At 44.1% G+C, this 20,753-nt stretch overlaps 1 protein-coding gene across 8 annotated transcripts in view; it reads right to left on the bottom strand.

Moving 5' to 3' along the window:
- Positions 1–9,097: 9,097 nt before the first annotated feature.
- Positions 9,098–20,753, bottom strand: part of LOC112238193 (transcription elongation factor A protein 2-like) — a 41,990-nt gene continuing 30,334 nt past the window's right edge. The window contains exons 8-11 of one of the 8 annotated variants that reach the window (XR_006079152.1): positions 20,326–20,472; positions 16,644–16,715; positions 9,802–11,577; positions 9,098–9,463 (exon numbers count right to left, since the gene is read on the bottom strand). Coding sequence is in view for 1 of the 8 variants with exons in the window: in XM_042299811.1 (XP_042155745.1) it covers positions 11,569–11,577; positions 16,644–16,715; positions 20,326–20,472 (228 nt within the window). In the remaining 7 variants the exon portion in view is untranslated. Of the gene's footprint in view, positions 11,578–16,643; positions 16,716–20,325; positions 20,473–20,753 lie in introns of all 8 variants that reach the window. The other 7 variants (XR_006079155.1, XR_006079154.1, XR_006079156.1 and 4 more) reach the window with 7 other exon arrangements.

The raw sequence follows: 20,753 nt of genomic DNA, 5'->3' as shown, positions 1-20,753 counted from the left end.
GACAGCAGTAGACGTGATAACAGAGAGCAGTAGATGTGATAACAGACAGCAGTAGATGTGATAACAGACAGCAGTAGATGTGATAACAGACAGCAGTAGATGTGATAACAGACAGCAGTAGATGTGATAACAGACAGCAGTAGATGTGATAACAGACAGCAGTAGATGTGATAACTGACAGCAGTAGATGTGATAACAGAGAGCAGTAGATGTGATAACAGACAGCAGTAGATGTGATAACAGACAGCAGTAGATGTGATAACAGACAGCAGTAGATGTGATAACAGACAGCAGTAGATGTGATAACAGACAGCAGTAGATGTGATAACAGACAGCAGTAGACGTGATAACAGACAGCAGTAGATGTGATAACAGAGAGCAGTAGATGTGATAACAGACAGCAGTAGATGTGATAACAGACAGCAGTAGACGTGATAACAGACAGCAGTAGATGTGATAACAGACAGCAGTAGATGTGATAACTGACAGCAGTAGATGTGATAACAGACAGCAGTAGACGTGATAACAGACAGCAGTAGATGTGATAACAGACAGCAGTAGCTGTGATAACAGAGAGCAGTAGATGTGATAACAGACAGCAGTAGACGTGATAACAGACAGCAGTAGATGTGATAACAGAGAGCAGTAGATGTGATAACAGAGAGCAGTAGATGTGATAACAGAGAGCAGGATAATAGACAGCAGTAGACGTGATAACAGACAGCAGTAGATGTGATAACAGAGAGCAGTAGATGTGATAACAGACAGCAGAAGATGTGATAACAGACAGCAGTAGATGTGATAACAGACAGCAGTAGATGTGATAACAGAGAGCAGTAGCTGTGATAACAGACAGCAGTAGATGTGATAACAGACAGCAGTAGATGTGATAACAGAGAGCAGTAGATGTGATAACAGACAGCAGTAGCTGTGATAACTGACAGCAGTAGACGTGATAACAGAGAGCAGTAGATATGATAACTGACAGCAGTAGATGTGATAACTCCTCACAGAGAGCAGTAGATGTGATAACAGACAGCAGTAGATGTGATAACTCCTCACAGAGAGCAGTAGATGTGATAACAGACAGCAGTAGATGTGATAACTCCTCACAGAGAGCAGTAGATGTGATAACAGAGAGCAGTAGATGTGATAACAGACAGCAGTAGCTGTGATAACAGACAGCAGTAGATGTGATAGCAGACAGCAGTAGATGTGATAACAGAGAGCAGTAGATGTGATAACAGACAGCAGTAGATGTGATAACAGACAGCAGTAGATGTGATAACAGACAGCAGTAGATGTGATAACAGACAGCAGTAGATGTGATAACAGACAGCAGTAGATGTGATAGCAGACAGCAGTAGATGTGATAACAGAGAGCAGTAGATGTGATAACAGACAGCAGTAGATGTGATAACAGAGAGCAGTAGATGTGATAACTCCTCACAGAGAGCAGTAGATGTGATAACAGACAGCAGTAGATGTGATAACAGAGAGCAGTAGATGTGATAACAGAGAGCAGTAGATGTGATAACAGACAGCAGTAGATGTGATAACAGACAGCAGTAGATGTGATAACTGACAGCAGTAGATGTGATAGCAGAGAGCAGTAGATGTGATAACTCCTCACAGAGAGCAGTAGATGTGATAACAGACAGCAGTAGATGTGATAACTGACAGCAGTAGATGTGATAACTGACAGCAGTAGATGTGATAACAGAGAGCAGTAGATGTGATAACTCCTCACAGAGAACAGGGAAGAGAAGGAGGGCACTTAACAACTTCGACCAGCTGGACAGGAAGGAAGACAGGCTGGACAGGAAGGAGGACAGGCTGGACAGGAAGGAAGACAGGCTGGACAGGAAGGAAGACAGGCTGGACAGGAAGGAGGACAGGCTGGACAGGAAAGAAGACAGGCTGGACAGGAAGGAGGACAGGCTGGACAGGAAGGAAGACAGGCTGGACAGGAAGGAGGACAGGGTGGACAGGAAGGAAGACAGGCTGGACAGGAAGGAGGACAGGCTGGACAGGAAGGAGGACAGGCTGGACAGGAAAGAAGACAGGCTGGACAGGAAGGAGGACAGGCTGGACAGGAAGGAGGACAGGCTGGACAGGAAAGAAGACAGGCTGGACAGGAAGGAAGACCAGCTGGACAGGAAGGAAGACAGGCTGGACAGGAAGGAGGACAGGCTGGACAGGAAGGAAGACAGGCTGGACAGGAAGGAAAACAGGCTGGACAGGAAGGAGGACAGGCTGGACAGGAAGGAGGACAGGCTGGACAGGAAAGAAGACAGGCTGGACAGGAAGGTAGACAAGCTGGACAGGAAGGAAGACAGGCTGGATAGGAAGGAGGACAGGCTGGACAGGAAGGAAGACAGGCTGGACAGGAAGGAGGACAGGCTGGACAGGAAGGAGGACAGGCTGGACAGGAAGGAGGACAGGCTGGACAGGAAGGAGGACAGGCTGGACAGGAAGGAAGACAGGCTGGACAGGAAGGAAGACAGGCTGGACAGGAAAGAGGACAGGCTGGACAGGAAGGAGGACAGGCTGGACAGGAAGGAGGACAGGCTGGATAGGAGTCAACCCTCACATATCTAGATTGAACAAAAAATATAAACGCAACGTGTATGTTTAATGAGCTGGAATCAAACATCCCAGAAATGTTCCATGCGCACATTTTTTTTTAAATTATTTCTCTCAAATTTTGTGCACAAATGTTTTTACATCCTTGTTAGTGAGCATTTCTCCTTTCCCAAGATAATCCATCCACCTGACAGGTCCGGCATATCAAGAAGCTGATTAAACAGCATGATCATTACACAGGTGCACCTTGTGCTGGGGATAATAAAAGGCCATTCTAAAATGTGCAGTTTTGTTACACAACACATTGCCACAGATGTCTCAGGTTTTGAGGGAACGTGCAATTGGCATGCTGACTGGAGGAATGTCCACCAGAGCTGTTACCAGAGAAGAGAATGTTCATTTCTCTACAATAAGTCTACCAACGTCGCTTTAGAGAATATGGCAGTACGTCCAACTGGCCTCGCAACCCAGACCACGTAACCATGCCAACCCAGGACTTCCACATCCGGCCTCTTCACCTGCGGAATCATCTGAGACCAGCCACCCGGACAGCTGATGAAACTGTGGGTTTGCACATCTGAAGAATTTCTGCACAAACGGTCAGAAACAGTCTCAGGGAAGTTCATCCGTGTGCTCATAATCCTCACCGGGGTCTTGACCTGACTGCAGTTTGGCATCGTAACTGACTTCAGTGGGAAAATGCTCCCCTTCAATGGCCACTGGCACGCTGTAGAAGTGTGCTCTTCGAGGATGGATCCCGGGTTTCAACTGTACCAGGCAGATGGCAGACAGCGTGTGTGGCGTCGTGTGGGCGAGCGGTTTGCTGATGTCAACGTTGTGAACAGAGTGCCCCATTTACTCCATGTGTAACTCTGTGTTGTTGTCTGTTCACACTGCTATACTTTATCTTGGCCAGGTCGCAGTTGCAAATGAGAACTTGTTCTCAACTAGCCTACCTGGTTAAATAAAGGTGAAATAAATAAATAAATGGTGACGGTGGGGTTATGGTATGGGCAGGCATAAGCTACAGACAACGAACACAATTGCATTTCATCAAAGGCAATTTGAATGCACAGTTACCGTAAAGAGATCCTGAGGCCCGTTGTCGTGCCATTCATCCACCACCATCACCTCATGTTTCAGCCTGATAATACACAGCCCCATGTCACAAGGATCTGTACACAATTCCTGGAAGCTGAACATGTCCCAGTTCTTCCATGGCCTGCATACTCACCAGACAGACCCATTGAGCATGTTTGGGATGCTCTGGATAGTCATGTACGACAGCGCGTTCCAGTTCCCATCAATATCCAGCAACTTCACACAGCCATTGAAGAGCAGTGGGACAACATTCCACAGGCCACAATCAACAGATTGATCAACTCTATGTGAAGGAGATGTGTCGCACTGCATGACGCAAATGGTGGTCACACCAGATACTGACTGGTTTTCTGTTAAATGTATAAATGTTGTGTCCAGGAAATAAAACAAGTATTTGAAACTCCAGGACACCCAGCTGGTGATGGTGATATAACTGAGTACAACAATCCTTCTACACCAGGCTGACAACATTACCTACATCCTTCATTCCTATACATTTCAAACATATAGGAATCTGTGACCAACAGATGCATATCTGTATTCCCAGTTGTGAAATCCATCTCTCCAGAGAGAGAAAGGACGGAGGACTATGTGTCCAGAGAGAGAAAGGACGAGGGGACTATGTGTCCAGAGAGAGAAAGGACGAGGGGACTATGTGTCCAGAGAGAGAAAGGACGAGGGGACTATGTGTCCAGAGAGAGAAAGGACGAGGGGACTATGTGTCCAGAGAGAGAAAGGACGAGGGGAATATGTGTCCAGAGAGAGAAAGGACGGAGGACTATGTGGGGGGGGTTATTGTCAGCAGAGAGAAAGAAACAAGAGACAGGGGCTAACTGAATATATACACTGAAACCTAATTAAGACTACAGTAATTAAGCATCTAGTCTTGCAGCTCTTTAGAAGTCACGTTGCCTCTGAGTGTCTTGTCAGGAGAGGTTGTGTCTAGACTTCACAGTTCATGCAACTTTACCATTCTGATCATTCTGTCTACACCTACATTTAAATGTGTCCACAGTGCGGCCTGCTTTCCAGCGCTATATTCAAATGCCAGCATGAATTCTACAAACGGTGGAATAGGCAAAATATCACAAACAACAACAACTGATGGCAACAGCTAACCAGCAAGCTAACCTCTGTAGCTAGCCAGCAAGCTAACCTCTGTAGCTAGCCAGCAAGCTAACTTCTGTAGCTAGCCAGCAAGCTAACCTCTGTAGCTAGCCAGCAAGCTAACCCCTGTAGCTAGCCAGCAAGCTAACCTCTGTAGCTAGCCAGCAAGCTAACCTCTGTAGCTAGCCAGCAAGCTAACCTCTGTAGCTAGCCAGCAACGTTAAAGGGATTGCAAAAAGGTTAGCATAACTCTGTTAGCCAAAATAAAACATTTTTTTTCTAAATATTACCTAGCTGGCTAGCATTTATAAGGCCAGCAAACACGTTCTTCACACACTAGGCCAAAACACATTTTCAAGGAGCTTGTGGTAGGAGTGCTGATGACTGTCATCTCCCACTGTACGAACTTTCAGTAGCCTGAACGCATCCAGACTGAAGACAAATCTGCACACAATTTTTAATTGTACCTTTATTTAACTAGGCAAGTTAGTTAAGAACAAATTATTATTTTCAATGATGGCATAGGAACAGTGGGTTAACTGCATGTTCAGGGGCTGAATTACAGATTTTTACTTTGTCAGGTCGGGGGGTTCGAACCAGCAACCTTTACGCATACTGGCCCAACACTCTAACCACTAGGCTACCTGCCGCCCCAACACTCTAACCACTAGGCTACCTGCCGCCCCTACACTCTAACCACTAGGCTACCTGCCGCCCCTACACTCTAACCACTAGGCTACCTGCCTCTAACCACTAGGCTACCTGCCACCCCAAACATACCACCTCTTGAAGTGTTCAGCCAGATCTGAATATAATCAGACCGCAAAGCGACCTTTTTAATGCGATCTTTGTATTCTGAAGTCACATGTAAGTGTCAAGTGTAGACACGAGGGGTTTTGAAAGGCCTGGTCCCCCTCCTGATCCACAGGTATGGAAATAACCTGCTATTGCCAAAATAAACATAGCACTCCACACACACACTACCACGAAGAACTCACATTTCAAGTGTAGACACGACCTCACAATCGTGGCCATTACCGGTACGTCGTAGCATCGCCGTTTTGCAACGTTAAACAAAACAAAAAAAACATCTCCCTCTGTTTTGAACTATTTTGTTCTGTTTCCTACATTGTGAACAGGACTCTAGTCTCGGGACGAGGAGAGATGGCAGCTGAACCATTCCAAACCCGGTGTGACTACCTCATGACCTCGATGACACTGAACTACAACATTTAGTCATGTATAGGTTAATTAGTCATTTATAGATGTTTAATTACAATTAGGTTTCTATTCGAGGATAAGGTCAGCAGCAGATGGACTTTTAGGAGTAACGAGTAAGTGCCATGCAAAATGTAGTAGAGCTGAGATGTCATGCCAAATGTAGTAGAGCTGAGATGCCATGCCAAATGTAGTAGAGCTGAGATGTCATGCCAAATGTAGTAGAGATGAGATGTCATGCAAAATGTAGTAGAGCTGAGATGTCATGCCAAATGTAGTAGAGCTGAGATGTCATGCCAAATGTAGTAGAGCTGAGATGCCATGCCAAATGTAGTAGAGCTGAGATGTCATGCCAAATGTAGTAGAGATGAGATGTCATGCAAAATGTAGTAGAGCTGAGATGTCATGAAAAATGTAGTAGAGATGAGATGCCATGCAAAATGTAGTAGAGATGAGATGTCATGCAAAATGTAGTAGAGTTGAGATGTCATGCAAAATGTAGTAGAGCTGAGATGCCATGCAAAATGTAGTAGAGCTGAGATGCCATGCAAAATGTAGTACAGCTGAGCTGAGATGTCATGCAAAATGTAGTAGAGCTGAGATGTCATGCAAAATGTAGTTGAGATGAGATGTCATGCAACATGTAGTAGAGCTGAGATGCCATGCAACATGTAGTAGAGATGAGATGTCATGCAACATGTAGTAGAGCTGAGATGCCATGCAACATGTAGTAGAGATGAGATGTCATGCAAAATGTAGTAGAGATGAGATGCCATGCAAAATGTAGTAGAGATGAGATGTCATGCAACATGTAGTAGAGATGAGATGTCATGCAAAATGTAGTAGAGATGAGATGCCATGCAAAATGTAGTAGAGATGAGATGCCATGCAACATGTAGTAGAGATGAGATGTAATGCAACATGTAGTAGAGATGAGATGTCATGTAAAATGTATTAGAGCTGAGATGTCATGTAAAATGTATTAGAGCTGAGATGTCATGCAACATGTAGTAGAGATGAGATGTCATGCAACATGTAGTAGAGCTGAGATGCCATGCAAAATGTAGTAGAGATGAGATGTCATGTAAAATGTAGTAGAGATGAGATGTCATGCCAAATGTAGTAGAGCTGAGTTGGCTAGAGGTTTGTTCCTGTTTTGGGTTTTTCCACAGCAAACTTTTAATTTGATTTGGTGAGAAGTGATGGGAAACGTACATCAACTCTTTGGAAGGTTTTATATTCTATGATGAAGTGATATGCAATACTCTAAAATATTTTATAAGAAAAAGGGCAAGATTTCAGGCGTAACAAGTCAGGTAACATTGTCAAAAGGGGGATACTTCCTGGGTTTTTTTTTGGGGGGGGGGTGCTTTTCCACGGCAAACATTCCTTCATGTAGATGGACCCTCCTTGGGTCTTTCACCTTGTTTGCATAGGTGGTGTGTGTTCAGCGGGACGCAACGTTGTCGAACGTTCAGATAGAAGTATGCTACGTAGAACAAACTTCTATGCTTCTCTGACATGGTTCCTTGTTCTACATGTCTGCTCTAGAACAGTTGATTTACTGAACTGCACGTGGTCCAGTTGATCTACGGAACCCTCACGTGGTCCAGTTGATCTACGGAACCCTCACGTGGTCCAGTTGATCTACGGAACCTCAAGTGGTCCAGTTGATCTACGGAACCTCACGTGGCCCAGTTGATTTACTGAACTGCACGTGGTCCAGTTGATCTACGGAACCTCACGTGATCCAGTTGATCTACGGAACCTCAAGTGGTCCAGTTGATCTACGGAACCTCACGTGGCCCAGTTGATTTACTGAACTGCACGTGGTCCAGTTGATCTACGGAACCTCACGTGGCCCAGTTGATCTGCGGAACCCTCACGTGGTCCAGTTGATCTACTGAACCTCACGTGGCCCAGTTGATCGACTGAACTGCATGTGGACCAGTTGATTTACTGAACTGCATGTGGCCCAGTTGATTTACTGAACTGCATGTGGCCCAGTTGATCTACGGAAACTCACGTGGCCCAGTTGATCTACTGAACCTCACGTGGCCCAGTTGATTTACTGAACTGTACGTGGCCCAGTTGATTTACTGAACTGCATGTGGACCAGTTGATTTACTGAACTGCATGTGGCCCAGTTGATTTACTGAACTGCACGTGGCCCAGTTGATTTACTGAACTGTACGTGGCCCAGTTGATCTACTGAACCTCACATGGCTCAGTTGATTTACTGAACTGCATGTGGACCAGTTGATTTACTGAACTGCACGTGGCCCAGTTGATTTACTGAACTGTACGTGGCCCAGTTGATTTACTGAACTGCACATGGCCCAGTTGATCTACTGAACCTCACGTGGCCCAGTTGATTTACTGAACTGTACGTGGCCCAGTTGATTTACTGAACTGCACATGGCCCAGTTGATCTACTGAACCTCATGTGGCCCAGTTGATTTACTGAACTGTACGTGGCCAGTTGATCTACTGAACCTCACGTGGCCCAGTTGATTTACTGAACTGCACGTGGACCAGTTGATTTACTGAACTGCACGTGGCCCAGTTGATTTACTGAACTGTACGTGGCCCAGTTGATTTACTGAACTGCACATGGCCCAGTTGATCTACTGAACCTCATGTGGCCCAGTTGATTTACTGAACTGTACGTGGCCCAGTTGATCTACTGAACCTCACGTGGCCCAGTTGATTTACTGAACTGCATGTGGCCCAGTTGATTTACTGAACTGCACGTGGCCCAGTTGATTTACTGAAATGTACGTGGCCCAGTTGATTTACTGAACTGCACGTGGCCCAGTTGATTTCGGGCTCCCGAGTGGCTTGCGGTCTAAGGCATTTCACTGCTAGAGGCGTCACTACAAACCCTGGTTCGATTCCAGGCTGTATCACAACCGACCTTTATTGGGAGTCCCATAGGGCAGCGCACAATTGGCCCAGCGTTGTCCGGGTTAGGGTTTGACCAGGAGGTAGGCCTTCATTGTAAATAAGAATTTGTTCTTAACTGACTTGCCTGGTTAAATAAAAGTGTTTACAAGTGCTAACAAGAACTTACCAGGACCCCCAGTCTCTTTCCACACTCCATAAAGTTTTTAATTCAATTGACACTAGTACCCATTGGGAGGACAAATGTTTACATACAAAATAAATCACTTGCATGACAAAACTTTTCAAACCAGTCAAGTCTACTTCTCCAGTCCCTGCTAACCTTTTACTAATGTACGATTAGGCTACTTCTCCAGTCCCCGCTAACCTTTTACTAGAGTACGATTAGGCTACTTCTCCAGTCCCCGCTAACCTTTTACTAATGTACGATTAGGCTACTTCTCCAGTCCCCGCTAACCTTTTACTAATGTACGATTAGGCTACTTCTCCAGTCCCCGCTAACCTTTTACTAATGTACGATTAGGCTACTTCTCCAGTCCCTGCTAACCTTCTTCTCCAGTCCCCGCTAACCTTTTACTAATGTACGATTAGGCTACTTCTCCAGTCCCCGCTAACCTTTTACTAATGTACGATTAGGCTACTTCTCCAGTCCCTGCTAACCTTTTACTAATGTACGATTAGGCTACTTCTCCAGTCCCTGCTAACCTTTTACTAATGTACGATTAGGCTACTTCTCCAGTCCCCGCTAACCTTTTACTAATGTACGATTAGGCTACTTCTCCAGTCCCCGCTAACCTTTTACTAGAGTATGATTAGGCTACTTCTCCAGTCCCTGCTAACCTTTTACTAATGTACGATTAGGCTACTTCTCCAGTCCCTGCTAACCTTTTACTAGAGTACGATTAGGCTACTTCTCCAGTCCCCGCTAACCTTTTACTAATGTACGATTAGGCTACTTCTCCAGTCCCTGCTAACCTTTTACTAGAGTACGATTAGGCTATTTCTCCAGTCCCCGCTAACCTTTTACTAATGTACGATTAGGCTACTTCTCCAGTCCCTGCTAACCTTTTACTAGAGTACGATTAGGCTACTTCTCCAGTTCCCGCTAACCTTTTACTAATGTACGATTAGGCTACTTCTCCAGTCCCTGCTAACCTTTTACTAGAGTACGATTAGGCTACTTCTCCAGTTCCCGCTAACCTTTTACTAATGTACGATTAGGCTACTTCTCCAGTCCCCGCTAACCTTTTACTAATGTACGATTAGGCTACTTCTCCAGTCCCTGCTAACCTTTTACTAAAGTACGATTAGGCTACTTCTCCAGTCCCTGCTAACCTTTTACTAAAGTACGATTAGGCTACTTCTCCAGTTCCCGCTAACCTTCTTCTCCAGTCCCCGCTAACCTTTTACTAGCGTACGATCAGAGAAGGACGAGAGGAGAAACTGACAACTGTCCCGTCCCCTGCTCATCCCTTTCTCATTCTCCACTCCTCTGCAACTCTACATCTTCTAGCAGAACCTCCAGTTTCATTCATTTGTTCATTTTAACAGAAGAATTTAAACCTAATTAAGTCTTTAATAAGAACCTGTGCAGCATGTATGTAAGACAGTAGATTCAGAATGACTCCAAACAACGGCTTGTTCTATATACAGCAGGGGTGTGTTCCAAATGGCACCTTATTCACTATATAGGGCACTATTTTTAGTGCCCTATATAGTGAATAAGGTGCCATTTGGGATACACCCGTTAAGAGTGCATATACTCTATCTACAGCAAGTGTATAAAACTAATAGCAAAATAATCATTTGTGGCACAGAGAGGCAAAAAAAGGCACCACTATGTTCCCTAATGCCAAAAACAAAAGCTTTTTTTTGTAAGATATAGCTTAAACTAATAAACATCAAACCAAAACCTTGTTTTTAAGAATAAGTGCTTAACTTCAGCCTGGTACCGATAATGGTTTCTATGATCGGTTTCCGAGATCGGTTGGTGCTCTTGTCAACTCGTTGTCAAGCCAAACATGACATTCAATAAGAGGTTGGTAAGAGAGCAGAACCAGAAAAGATACCCAGATGAGCTCCATATCATAGAAATTAAAATACTAGACGAGCTCCATATCATAGAAATTAAAATACTAGACGAGCTCCATATCATAGAAATTAAAATACTAGACTAGCTCCATATCATAGAAATTAAAATACTAGACTAGCTCCATATCATAGAAATTAAAATACTAGACGAGCTCCATATCATAGCAATTAAAATACTAGACTAGCTCCATATCATAGAAATTAAAATACTAGACTAGCTCTATATCATAGAAATTAAAATACTAGACTAGCTCCATATCATAGAAATTAAAATACTAGACTAGCTCTATATCATAGAAATTAAAATACTAGACTAGCTCTATATCATAGAAATTAAAATACTAGACTAGCTCTAAAACATAGAAATTAAAATACTAGACTCGCTCCATATCATAGAAATGACATTTTCTCAAAATATATTCCAGATTTATGAGGTATCAAAACAAAAATAAAAACAACAAAAGGAGGAAAATAAAAAAACGATTTGCAGTTGTAACAAAATAGGTCCCGGTTCTTCTCTATCCGTGTCAGCTCATCTTGTAGCAAAGCATCATCTTCTCCTCAACAGAACTGGAGTGGAAGGAGAAGAGATTTCAGTAAAGGTTATACGTGTGGTTGATTTTACCTCAGTTGAATTCACTGATTGCAAGTCCTTCTGGATAAGAGCGTCTGCTAAATTACCTAAATGTGAGAATACATGAGATAGAGAGAAAAAAAAACTATCTGGTTGGTGTGTGGTGTTATCCTGATGTGAGAGAATGTATAACTTCATGAAAAGTCTGCACGGTTACCACTACATTCGTAACCAAGGTAAAGTCACCACTGCTTAACAATGTCTGCTGCCATCTAGTGGTGACACTGTGGTACTGCAAAAGGGCTGAGCGAGCAAGCAAGCCACAGCCAGAATCACCATGATCCCACTTCCCCTACATCTACCTAGCCCTTATTTACAAATCACAGCAAGTCAAGGTTAGGTACCTCTCATTAGTCATATGTTGGATTCCAAATGAACCCCTTACCTCTACCCCGTATACACATGACTACTGATTTGACAGAAGTGGATACGTGGAAGCAATATTGGTAAACATTCCACCTAACCAAATCACAACGTGAATCACCATACATACAACCACCATTCCAATCATTTAATACAGTGCCTTGCGAAAGTATTCGGCCCCCTTGAACTTTGCGACCTTTTGCCACATTTCAGGCTTCAAACATAAAGATATAAAACTGTATTTTTTTGTGAAGAATCAACAAGTGGGACACAATCATGAAGTGGAACGACATTTATTGGATATTTCAAACTTTTTAACAAATCAAAAACTGAAAATTTGAAATGTGGCAAAAGGTCACAAAGTTCAAGGGGGCCAAATACTTTCGCAAGGCACTGTATCTAGAGAAGAGGGTCCATTTGGAACTCAGCAAGATGCCCCAAACCCTTATTGATCCTAACTCCAACAAGAAAAAGTTAGGGAGCAGGGTAGTGTGTACAACTAGGGAGCAGGGTAGTGTATATAACTAGTGAGCAGGGTAGTGTATATATCTAGGGAGCAGGGTAGTATATATAACTAGGGAGCAGGGTAGTGTCTATAACTAGGGAGCAGGGTAGTGCATATAACTAGTGAGCAGGGTAGTGTATATAATTAGGGAGCAGGGAGTGGTCTGATACTCCTTCCATTTCAATATTATGCACAGTGCTCCTTGGGATGTTTAGTGTCTATAACTAGGGAGCAGGGTAGTGTATATATCTAGGGAGCAGGGTAGTGTATATAACTAGGGAGCCGGGTGGTGTATATATCTAAGGAGCAGGGTAGTGTGTATAACTAGGGAGCAGGGTAGTGTATATAACTAGGGTGCAGGGTAGTGTTTATATCTAGGGAGCAGGGTAGTGTGTATAACTAGGGAGCAGGGTAGTGTATATAACTAGGGAGCAGGGTAGTGTATATAACTAGGGAGCAGGGTAGTGTATATAACTAGGGAGCAGGGTAGTGTATATAACTAGGGAGCAGGGTAGTATATATAACTAGGGAGCAGGGTAGTGTATATAACGAGTAGGAGCAGGGTAGTGTATATAACTAGGGAGCAGGGTAGTGTATATAACTAGGGTGCAGGGATAGTGTTTATATCTAGGGAGCAGGGTAGTGTATATATCTAGGGAGCAGGGTAGTGCATATAACTAGGGAGGAGGGTAGTGTCTATAACTAGGGAGCAGGGTAGTGTATATAACTAGGGAGCAGGGTAGTGCATATAACTAGTGAGCAGGGTAGTGTATATAACTAGGGAGCAGGGTAGTGTCTATAACTAGGGAGCAGGGTAGTGCATATAACTAGTGAGCAGGGTAGTGTATATAACTAGGGAGCAGGGTAGTGTATATAACTAGGGAGCAGGGTAGTGCATATAACTAGTGAGCAGGGTAGTGTATATAACTAGGGAGCAGGGTAGTGTCTATAACTAGGGAGCAGGGTAGTGCATATAACTAGGGAGCAGGGTAGTGTCTATAACTAGGGAGCAGGGTAGTGCATATAACTAGTGAGCAGGGTAGTGTATATAATTAGGGAGCAGGGTAGTGTATATAACTAGGGAGCAGGGTAGTGTATATAACTAGGGAGCAGGGTAGTATATATAACTAGGAAGCAGGGTAGTGTATATAACTAGTGAGCAGGGTATTGTATATAACTAGGGAGCAGGGTAGTGTATAAAACTAGGGAGCAGGGTAGTGTATATAACTAGGGAGCAGGGTAGTGTATATATCTAGGGAGCAGGGTAGTATATATAACTAGGGAGCAGGGTAGTGTGTATAACTAGGGTGCAGGGTAGTGTTTATATCTAGGGAGCAGGGTAGTGTATATAACTAGGGAGCAGGGTAGTGTATATAACTAGGGAGCAGGGTAGTGTCTATAACTAGGGAGCAGGGTAGTATATATAACTAGGGAGCAGGGTAGTGTATATAACTAGGGAGCAGGGTAGTGTATATAACTAGGGAGCAGGGTAGTGTATATAACTAGGGAGCAGGGTAGTGTATATATCTAGGGAGCAGGGTAGTGTATATAACTAGGGAGCAGGGTAGTGAATATAACTAGGGAGCAGGGTAGTGAATATAACTAGGGAGCAGGGTAGTGTATATAACTAGGGAGCAGGGTAGTATATATAACTAGGGAGCAGGGTAGTGTCTATAACTAGGGAGCAGGGTAGTGTCTATAACTAGGGAGCAGGGTAGTGTCTATAACTAGGGAGCAGGGTAGTGTGTATATCTAGGGAGCAGGGTAGGGGTAGTATATATAACTAGGGAGCAGGGTAGTGTATATAACTAGGGAGCATGGTAGTGAATATAACTAGGGAGCAGGGTAGTGTATATAACTAGGGAGCAGGGTAGTGTGTATATCTAGGGAGCAGGGTAGTATATATAACTAGGGAGCAGGGTAGTGTATATAACTAGGGAGCAGGGTAGTGTATATAACTAGGGAGCAGGGTAGTGTATATAACTAGGGAGCAGGGTAGTGTATATAACTAGGGAGCAGGGTAGTATATATAACTTGGGAGCAGGGTAGTGTATATCACTAGGGAGCAGGGTAGTGTATATAACTAGGGAGCAGGGTAGTGTATATAACTAGGGAGCAGGGTAGTGTATATAACTAGGGAGCAGGGTAGTGTATATATCTAGGGAGCAGGGTAGTGTATATAACTAGGGAGCAGGGTAGTGTATATAACTAGGGTGCAGGGTAGTGTTTATATCTAGGGAGCAGGGTAGTGTATATATCTAGGGAGCAGGGTAGTGCATATAACTAGGGAGGAGGGTAGTGTCTATAACTAGGGAGCAGGGTAGTGTATATAACTAGGGAGCAGGGTAGTGCATATAACTAGTGAGCAGGGTAGTGTATATAACTAGGGAGCAGGGTAGTGTCTATAACTAGGGAGCAGGGTAGTGCATATAACTAGTGAGCAGGGTAGTGTATATAACTAGGGAGCAGGGTAGTGTATATAACTAGGGAGCAGGGTAGTGCATATAACTAGTGAGCAGGGTAGTGTATATAACTAGGGAGCAGGGTAGTGTCTATAACTAGGGAGCAGGGTAGTGCATATAACTAGTGAGCAGGGTAGTGTCTATAACTAGGGAGCAGGGTAGTGTCTATAACTAGGGAGCAGGGTAGTGCATATAACTAGTGAGCAGGGTAGTGTATATAATTAGGGAGCAGGGTAGTGTATATAACTAGGGAGCAGGGTAGTGTATATAACTAGGGAGCAGGGTAGTATATATAACTAGGAAGCAGGGTAGTGTATATAACTAGTGAGCAGGGTATTGTATATAACTAGGGAGCAGGGTAGTGTATAAAACTAGGGAGCAGGGTAGTGTATATAACTAGGGAGCAGGGTAGTGTATATATCTAGGGAGCAGGGTAGTATATATAACTAGGGAGCAGGGTAGTGTGTATAACTAGGGTGCAGGGTTGTGTTTATATCTAGGGAGCAGGGTAGTGTATATAACTAGGGAGCAGGGTAGTGTATATAACTAGGGAGCAGGGTAGTGTCTATAACTAGGGAGCAGGGTAGTATATATAACTAGGGAGCAGGGTAGTGTATATAACTAGGGAGCAGGGTAGTGTATATAACTAGGGAGCAGGGTAGTGTATATAACTAGGGAGCAGGGTAGTGTATATATCTAGGGAGCAGGGTAGTGTATATAACTAGGGAGCAGGGTAGTGAATATAACTAGGGAGCAGGGTAGTAGTGAATATAACTAGGGAGCAGGGTAGTGTATATAACTAGGGAGCAGGGTAGTGTATATAACTAGGGAGCAGGGTAGTGTGTATATCTAGGGAGCAGGGTAGTATATATAACTAGGGAGCAGGGTAGTGTATATAACTAGGGAGCAGGGTAGTGTATATAACTAGGGAGCAGGTAGTGTATATAACTAGGGAGCAGGGTAGTGTATATACTAGGGAGCAGGGTAGTATATATAACTTGGGAGCAGGGTAGTGTGTATCACTAGGGAGCAGGGTAGTGTATATAACTAGGGAGCAGGGTAGTGTATATAACTAGGGAGCAGGGTAGTGTATATAACTAGGGAGCAGGGTAGTGTATATATCTAGGGAGCAGGGTAGTGTATATAACTAGGGAGCAGGGTAGTGTATATATCTAGGGAGCAGGGTAGTGTATATATCTAGGGAGCAGGGTAGTGTATATAACTAGGGAGCAGGGTAGTGTATATATCTAGGGAGCAGGGTAGTGTATATATCTAGGGAGCAGGGTAGTGTCTATAACTAGGGAGCAGGGTAGTGTATATATCTAGGGAGCAGGGTAGTGTATATAACTAGGGAGCAGGGTAGTGTATATATCTAGGGAGCAGGGTAGTGTATATAACTAGGGAGCAGGGTAGTGTATATATCTAGGGAGCAGGGTAGTGTATATAACTAGGGAGCAGGGTAGTGTATATAACTAGGGAGCAGGGTAGTGTATATATCTAGGGAGCAGGGTAGTGTATATAACTAGGGAGCAGGGTAGTGTATATAACTAGGGAGCAGGGTAGTGTATATATCTAGGGAGCAGGGTAGTATATATATCTAGGGAGCAGGGTAGTGTATATATCTAGGGAGCAGGGTAGTATATATAACTAGGGAACAGGATACACAGCCTACCTTCCAGCGATTGCCACAGCCGTTACACAGTACGAATGTAGTCATGGGTTCGTCAGCACTGCGCGTCTGCACCTAGAAAACACAGAGAACGACAGCGTGTACAGCAGGGGTAGGCAACTCAATTCAGCCGTGGAACGATTTTTGTCGGAGCGGATGGTCAGGGGGACATAATGATAATAATGTGTACACTACAAATTGATTACAACTAAGTCAAAAAATAGATTGTATTTGAAAATAACCTCACATAAAATTACATTGAGACATGATCACATATTTCTGATGATTTTACAGTCATTTTTCACCCCAAAATAAATATCTATAAATACAATACCAGTCAAAAGTTTGGACACACTTACTCATTCAAGGGTTTTTCTTTATTGTTACTATTTTCTACATTGTGAAATAATAGTGATGATAACAAAACTATGTAATGACACATATGGAGTCATGTAGTAACCAAAAAAAGTGTTAAAACAAAGCAAAATATATTTTGAATTCTTTAAAGTAGCCATCCTTTGCCTTGATGACAGTTTTGCACACTCTTGACATTCTCTCAACCAGCTTCATAAAGGTAGTCACCTGGAATGCATTTCAATTAAGAGGTGTGCCTTGCTAAAAGTTCATTTGTGGAATTTCTTTCCTTCTTAAATGCGTGTGAGCCAATCAGTTGTGTCGTGACAAGGTAGGGGTGTTTTACAGAAGATAGCCCTTTACAGAAGTGCATACTGAACAGGCAGTTAACCCACTGTTCCTAGGCCGTCATTGAAAATAAGAATTTGTTCTTTAACTGACTTGCCTAGTTAAATAAAGGGAAAATAAAAAATATAAATAAAATCAATCAATCTACACCCAATACCCCATAATGACAAAGCAAAAACAGGTTTTTAGAAATGTTTGCTAATTTCTTAAAAATAAAAAATTTAAATGCCTTATTTACATAAGTATTCAGATCCTTTGCTAAGAGACTGTAACTTGTTCATCCTGTTTCCATTGATCATCCTTGAGATGTTTCTACAACATGATTGGAGTTCACCTGTCTCAAATTCAATTGATTGGACATGATTTGGAAAGGCGCACACCTGTCTATATAAGGTCTGAGCCCATGAGGTCTAAGGAATTGTCTGTAGAGCTCCGAGACAGAATTGTGTCGAGGCACAGATCTGGGGAAGGGTACCAAAACATTTCTGCAGCATTGAAGGTCCCCAAGAACACAGTGGTCTCCATCGTTCTTCAATGGAAGAAGTTTGGAACCACCAAGACTCTTCCTAGAGCTGGCCGCCCGTCCAAACTGAGCAATCGGGGGAGAAGGGCCTTAGTCAGGGTGGTAACCATGAACCTGATGGTCACTCTGACAGAGCTCCAGAGTTCCTCTGTGGAGATGGGGGAACCTTCCAGGAGGACAACCATCTCTGCAGCACTCCACCAATCAGGCCTTTATGGTAGTGGCCAGACGGAAACCACTCCTCAGTAAAAGGCACATGACAGCCCGCTAGGAGTTTTCCAAAAGGCTTGATAAAACCAAGAATGAACACTGTGGCCTGAATGCCAAGCATCACGTCTGGAGGAAACCTGGAGGTACCATCCCAGTTCACTATGTCAGTACCTGTGTCCAGTTCACTATGTCGGTACCTGTGTATAGGTCCAGTTCACTATGTCAGTACCTGTGTCCAGTTCACTATGTCAGTACCTGTGTATAGGTCCAGTTCACTATGTCAGTACCTGTGTCCAGTTCACTATGTCAGTACCTGTGTCCAGTTCACTATGTCAGTACCTGTGTATAGGTCCAGTTCACTATGTCAGTACCTGTGTCCAGTTCACTATGTCGGTACCTGTGTGTAGAGGTCCAGTTCACTATGTCAGTACCTGTGTCCAGTTCACTATGTCAGTACCTGTGTCCAGTTCACTATGTCGGTACCTGTGTCCAGTTCACTATGTCAGTACCTGTGTCCAGTTCACTATGTCAGTACCTGTGTCCTGTTCACTATGTCGGTACCTGTGTCCAGTTCACTATGTCAGTACCTGTGTAGAGGTCCAGTTCACTATGTCAGTACCTGTGTCCAGTTCACTATGTCGGTACCTGTGTGTAGAGGTCCAGTTCACTATGTCAGTACCTGTGTCCAGTTCACTATGTCGGTACCTGTGTGTAGAGGTCCAGTTCACTATGTCAGTACCTGTGTAGAGGTCCAGTTCACTATGTCAGTACCTGTGTCCAGTTCACTATGTCGGTACCTGTGTGTAGAGGTCCAGTTCACTATGTCAGTACCTGTGTCCAGTTCACTATGTCGGTACCTGTGTCCAGTTCACTATGTCAGTACCTGTGTCCAGTTCACTATGTCGGTACCTGTGTCCAGTTCACTATGTCGGTACCTGTGTCCAGTTCACTATGTCAGTACCTGTGTCCAGTTCACTATGTCAGTACCTGTGTCCAGTTCACTATGTCGGTACCTGTGTGTAGAGGTCCAGTTCACTATGTCAGTACCTGTGTGTAGGTGCAGTTCACTATGTCAGTACCTGTGTATAGGTCCAGTTCACTATGTCAGTACCTGTGTATAGGTCCAGTTCACTATGTCAGTACCTGTGTAGAGGTCCAGTTCACTATGTCAGTACCTGTGTCCAGTTCCTGTGTCCAGTTCAGTTCATGTCAGTACCTGTGTAGAGGTCCAGTTCACTATGTCAGTACCTGTGTAGAGGTCCAGTTCACTATGTCAGTACCTGTGTAGAGGTCCAGTTCACTATGTCAGTACCTGTGTAGAGGTCCAGTTCACTGTGTCAGTACCTGTGTAGAGGTCCAGTTCACTGTGTCAGTACCTGTGTATAGGTCCAGTTCACTATGTCAGTACCTGTATAGAGGTCCAGTTCACTATGTCAGTACCTGTGTAGAGGTCCAGTTCACTGTGTCAGTACCTGTGTAGAGGTCCAGTTCACTATGTCAGTACCTGTGTAGAGGTCCAGTTCACTGTGTCAGTACCTGTGTAGAGGTCCAGTTCACTGTGTCAGTACCTGTGTATAGGTCCAGTTCACTATGTCAGTACCTGTATAGAGGTCCAGTTCACTATGTCAGTACCTGTGTAGAGGTCCAGTTCACTGTCTCAGTACCTGTGTAGAGGTCCAGTTCACTATGTCAGTACCTGTGTAGAGGTCCAGTTCACTATGTCAGTACCTGTGTAGAGGTCCAGTTCACTGTGTCAGTACCTGTGTAGGGGTCCAGTTCACTATGTCAGTACCTGTGTATAGGTCCAGTTCACTATGTCAGTACCTGTGTAGAGGTCCAGTTCACTATGTCAGTACCTGTGTAGAGGTCCAGTTCACTGTGTCAGTACCTGTGTAGAGGTCCAGTTCACTATGTCAGTACCTGTGTGTAGAGGTCCAGTTCACTATGTCAGTACCTGTGTGTATAGGTCCAGTTCACTATGTCAGTACCTGTGTGTAGAGGTCCAGTTCACTATGTCAGTACCTGTGTGTATAGGTCCAGTTCACTATGTCAGTACCTGTGTATAGGTCCAGTTCACTATGTCAGTACCTGTGTAGAGGTCCAGTTCACTATGTCAGTACCTGTGTAGAGGTCCAGTTCACTATGTCAGTACCTGTGTAGAGGTCCAGTTCACTATGTCAGTACCTGTGTAGAGGTCCAGTTCACTATGTCAGTACCTGTGTGTAGAGGTCCAGTTCACTGTGTCAGTACCTGTGTGTAGGTGCAGTTCTTGCCCCTGCATTTGCCACATTGAAACATGTCCGTCTCGGTCCCGCCCACTTTAGACAGCTGGTGCTCTCTGATGGCGTCCTTGGTCAACGTCTTCCTCATCTCTTTCAGCTCCGCGCTCGCCATCTCCTGTTGGGTCACACACAGACAGAACCTTTACAGAGATGAAGCGCACACAAACCACACTGTTTTAGAGTAAAACCCGTATATTTCAAAGCACCTGTCAAGGCGTCCGAATGCTTCGCATTGTTTGTTTTTTTCCTCTGACTGTTCCGGAAAGAAAAAAAGGAAAGGAAAGTCGAAGTCGGTAGCTGAAGTCCACGCCCCCTTCGTTCTGTGATTGGTCAACAGTAGGGTTTTCTACAATGAAGTTTTTTGTTGTAATTCAACGAGAGACGACTCGCTTTCAT

Source organism: Oncorhynchus tshawytscha, linkage group LG16 (genome assembly GCF_018296145.1).
Source record: "Oncorhynchus tshawytscha isolate Ot180627B linkage group LG16, Otsh_v2.0, whole genome shotgun sequence".
Lineage (NCBI taxonomy): Eukaryota > Metazoa > Chordata > Actinopteri > Salmoniformes > Salmonidae > Oncorhynchus > Oncorhynchus tshawytscha.
The sequence above is the reverse complement of the archived record's forward strand: the minus strand, read 5'-3'. Positions and strand labels throughout refer to the sequence as shown.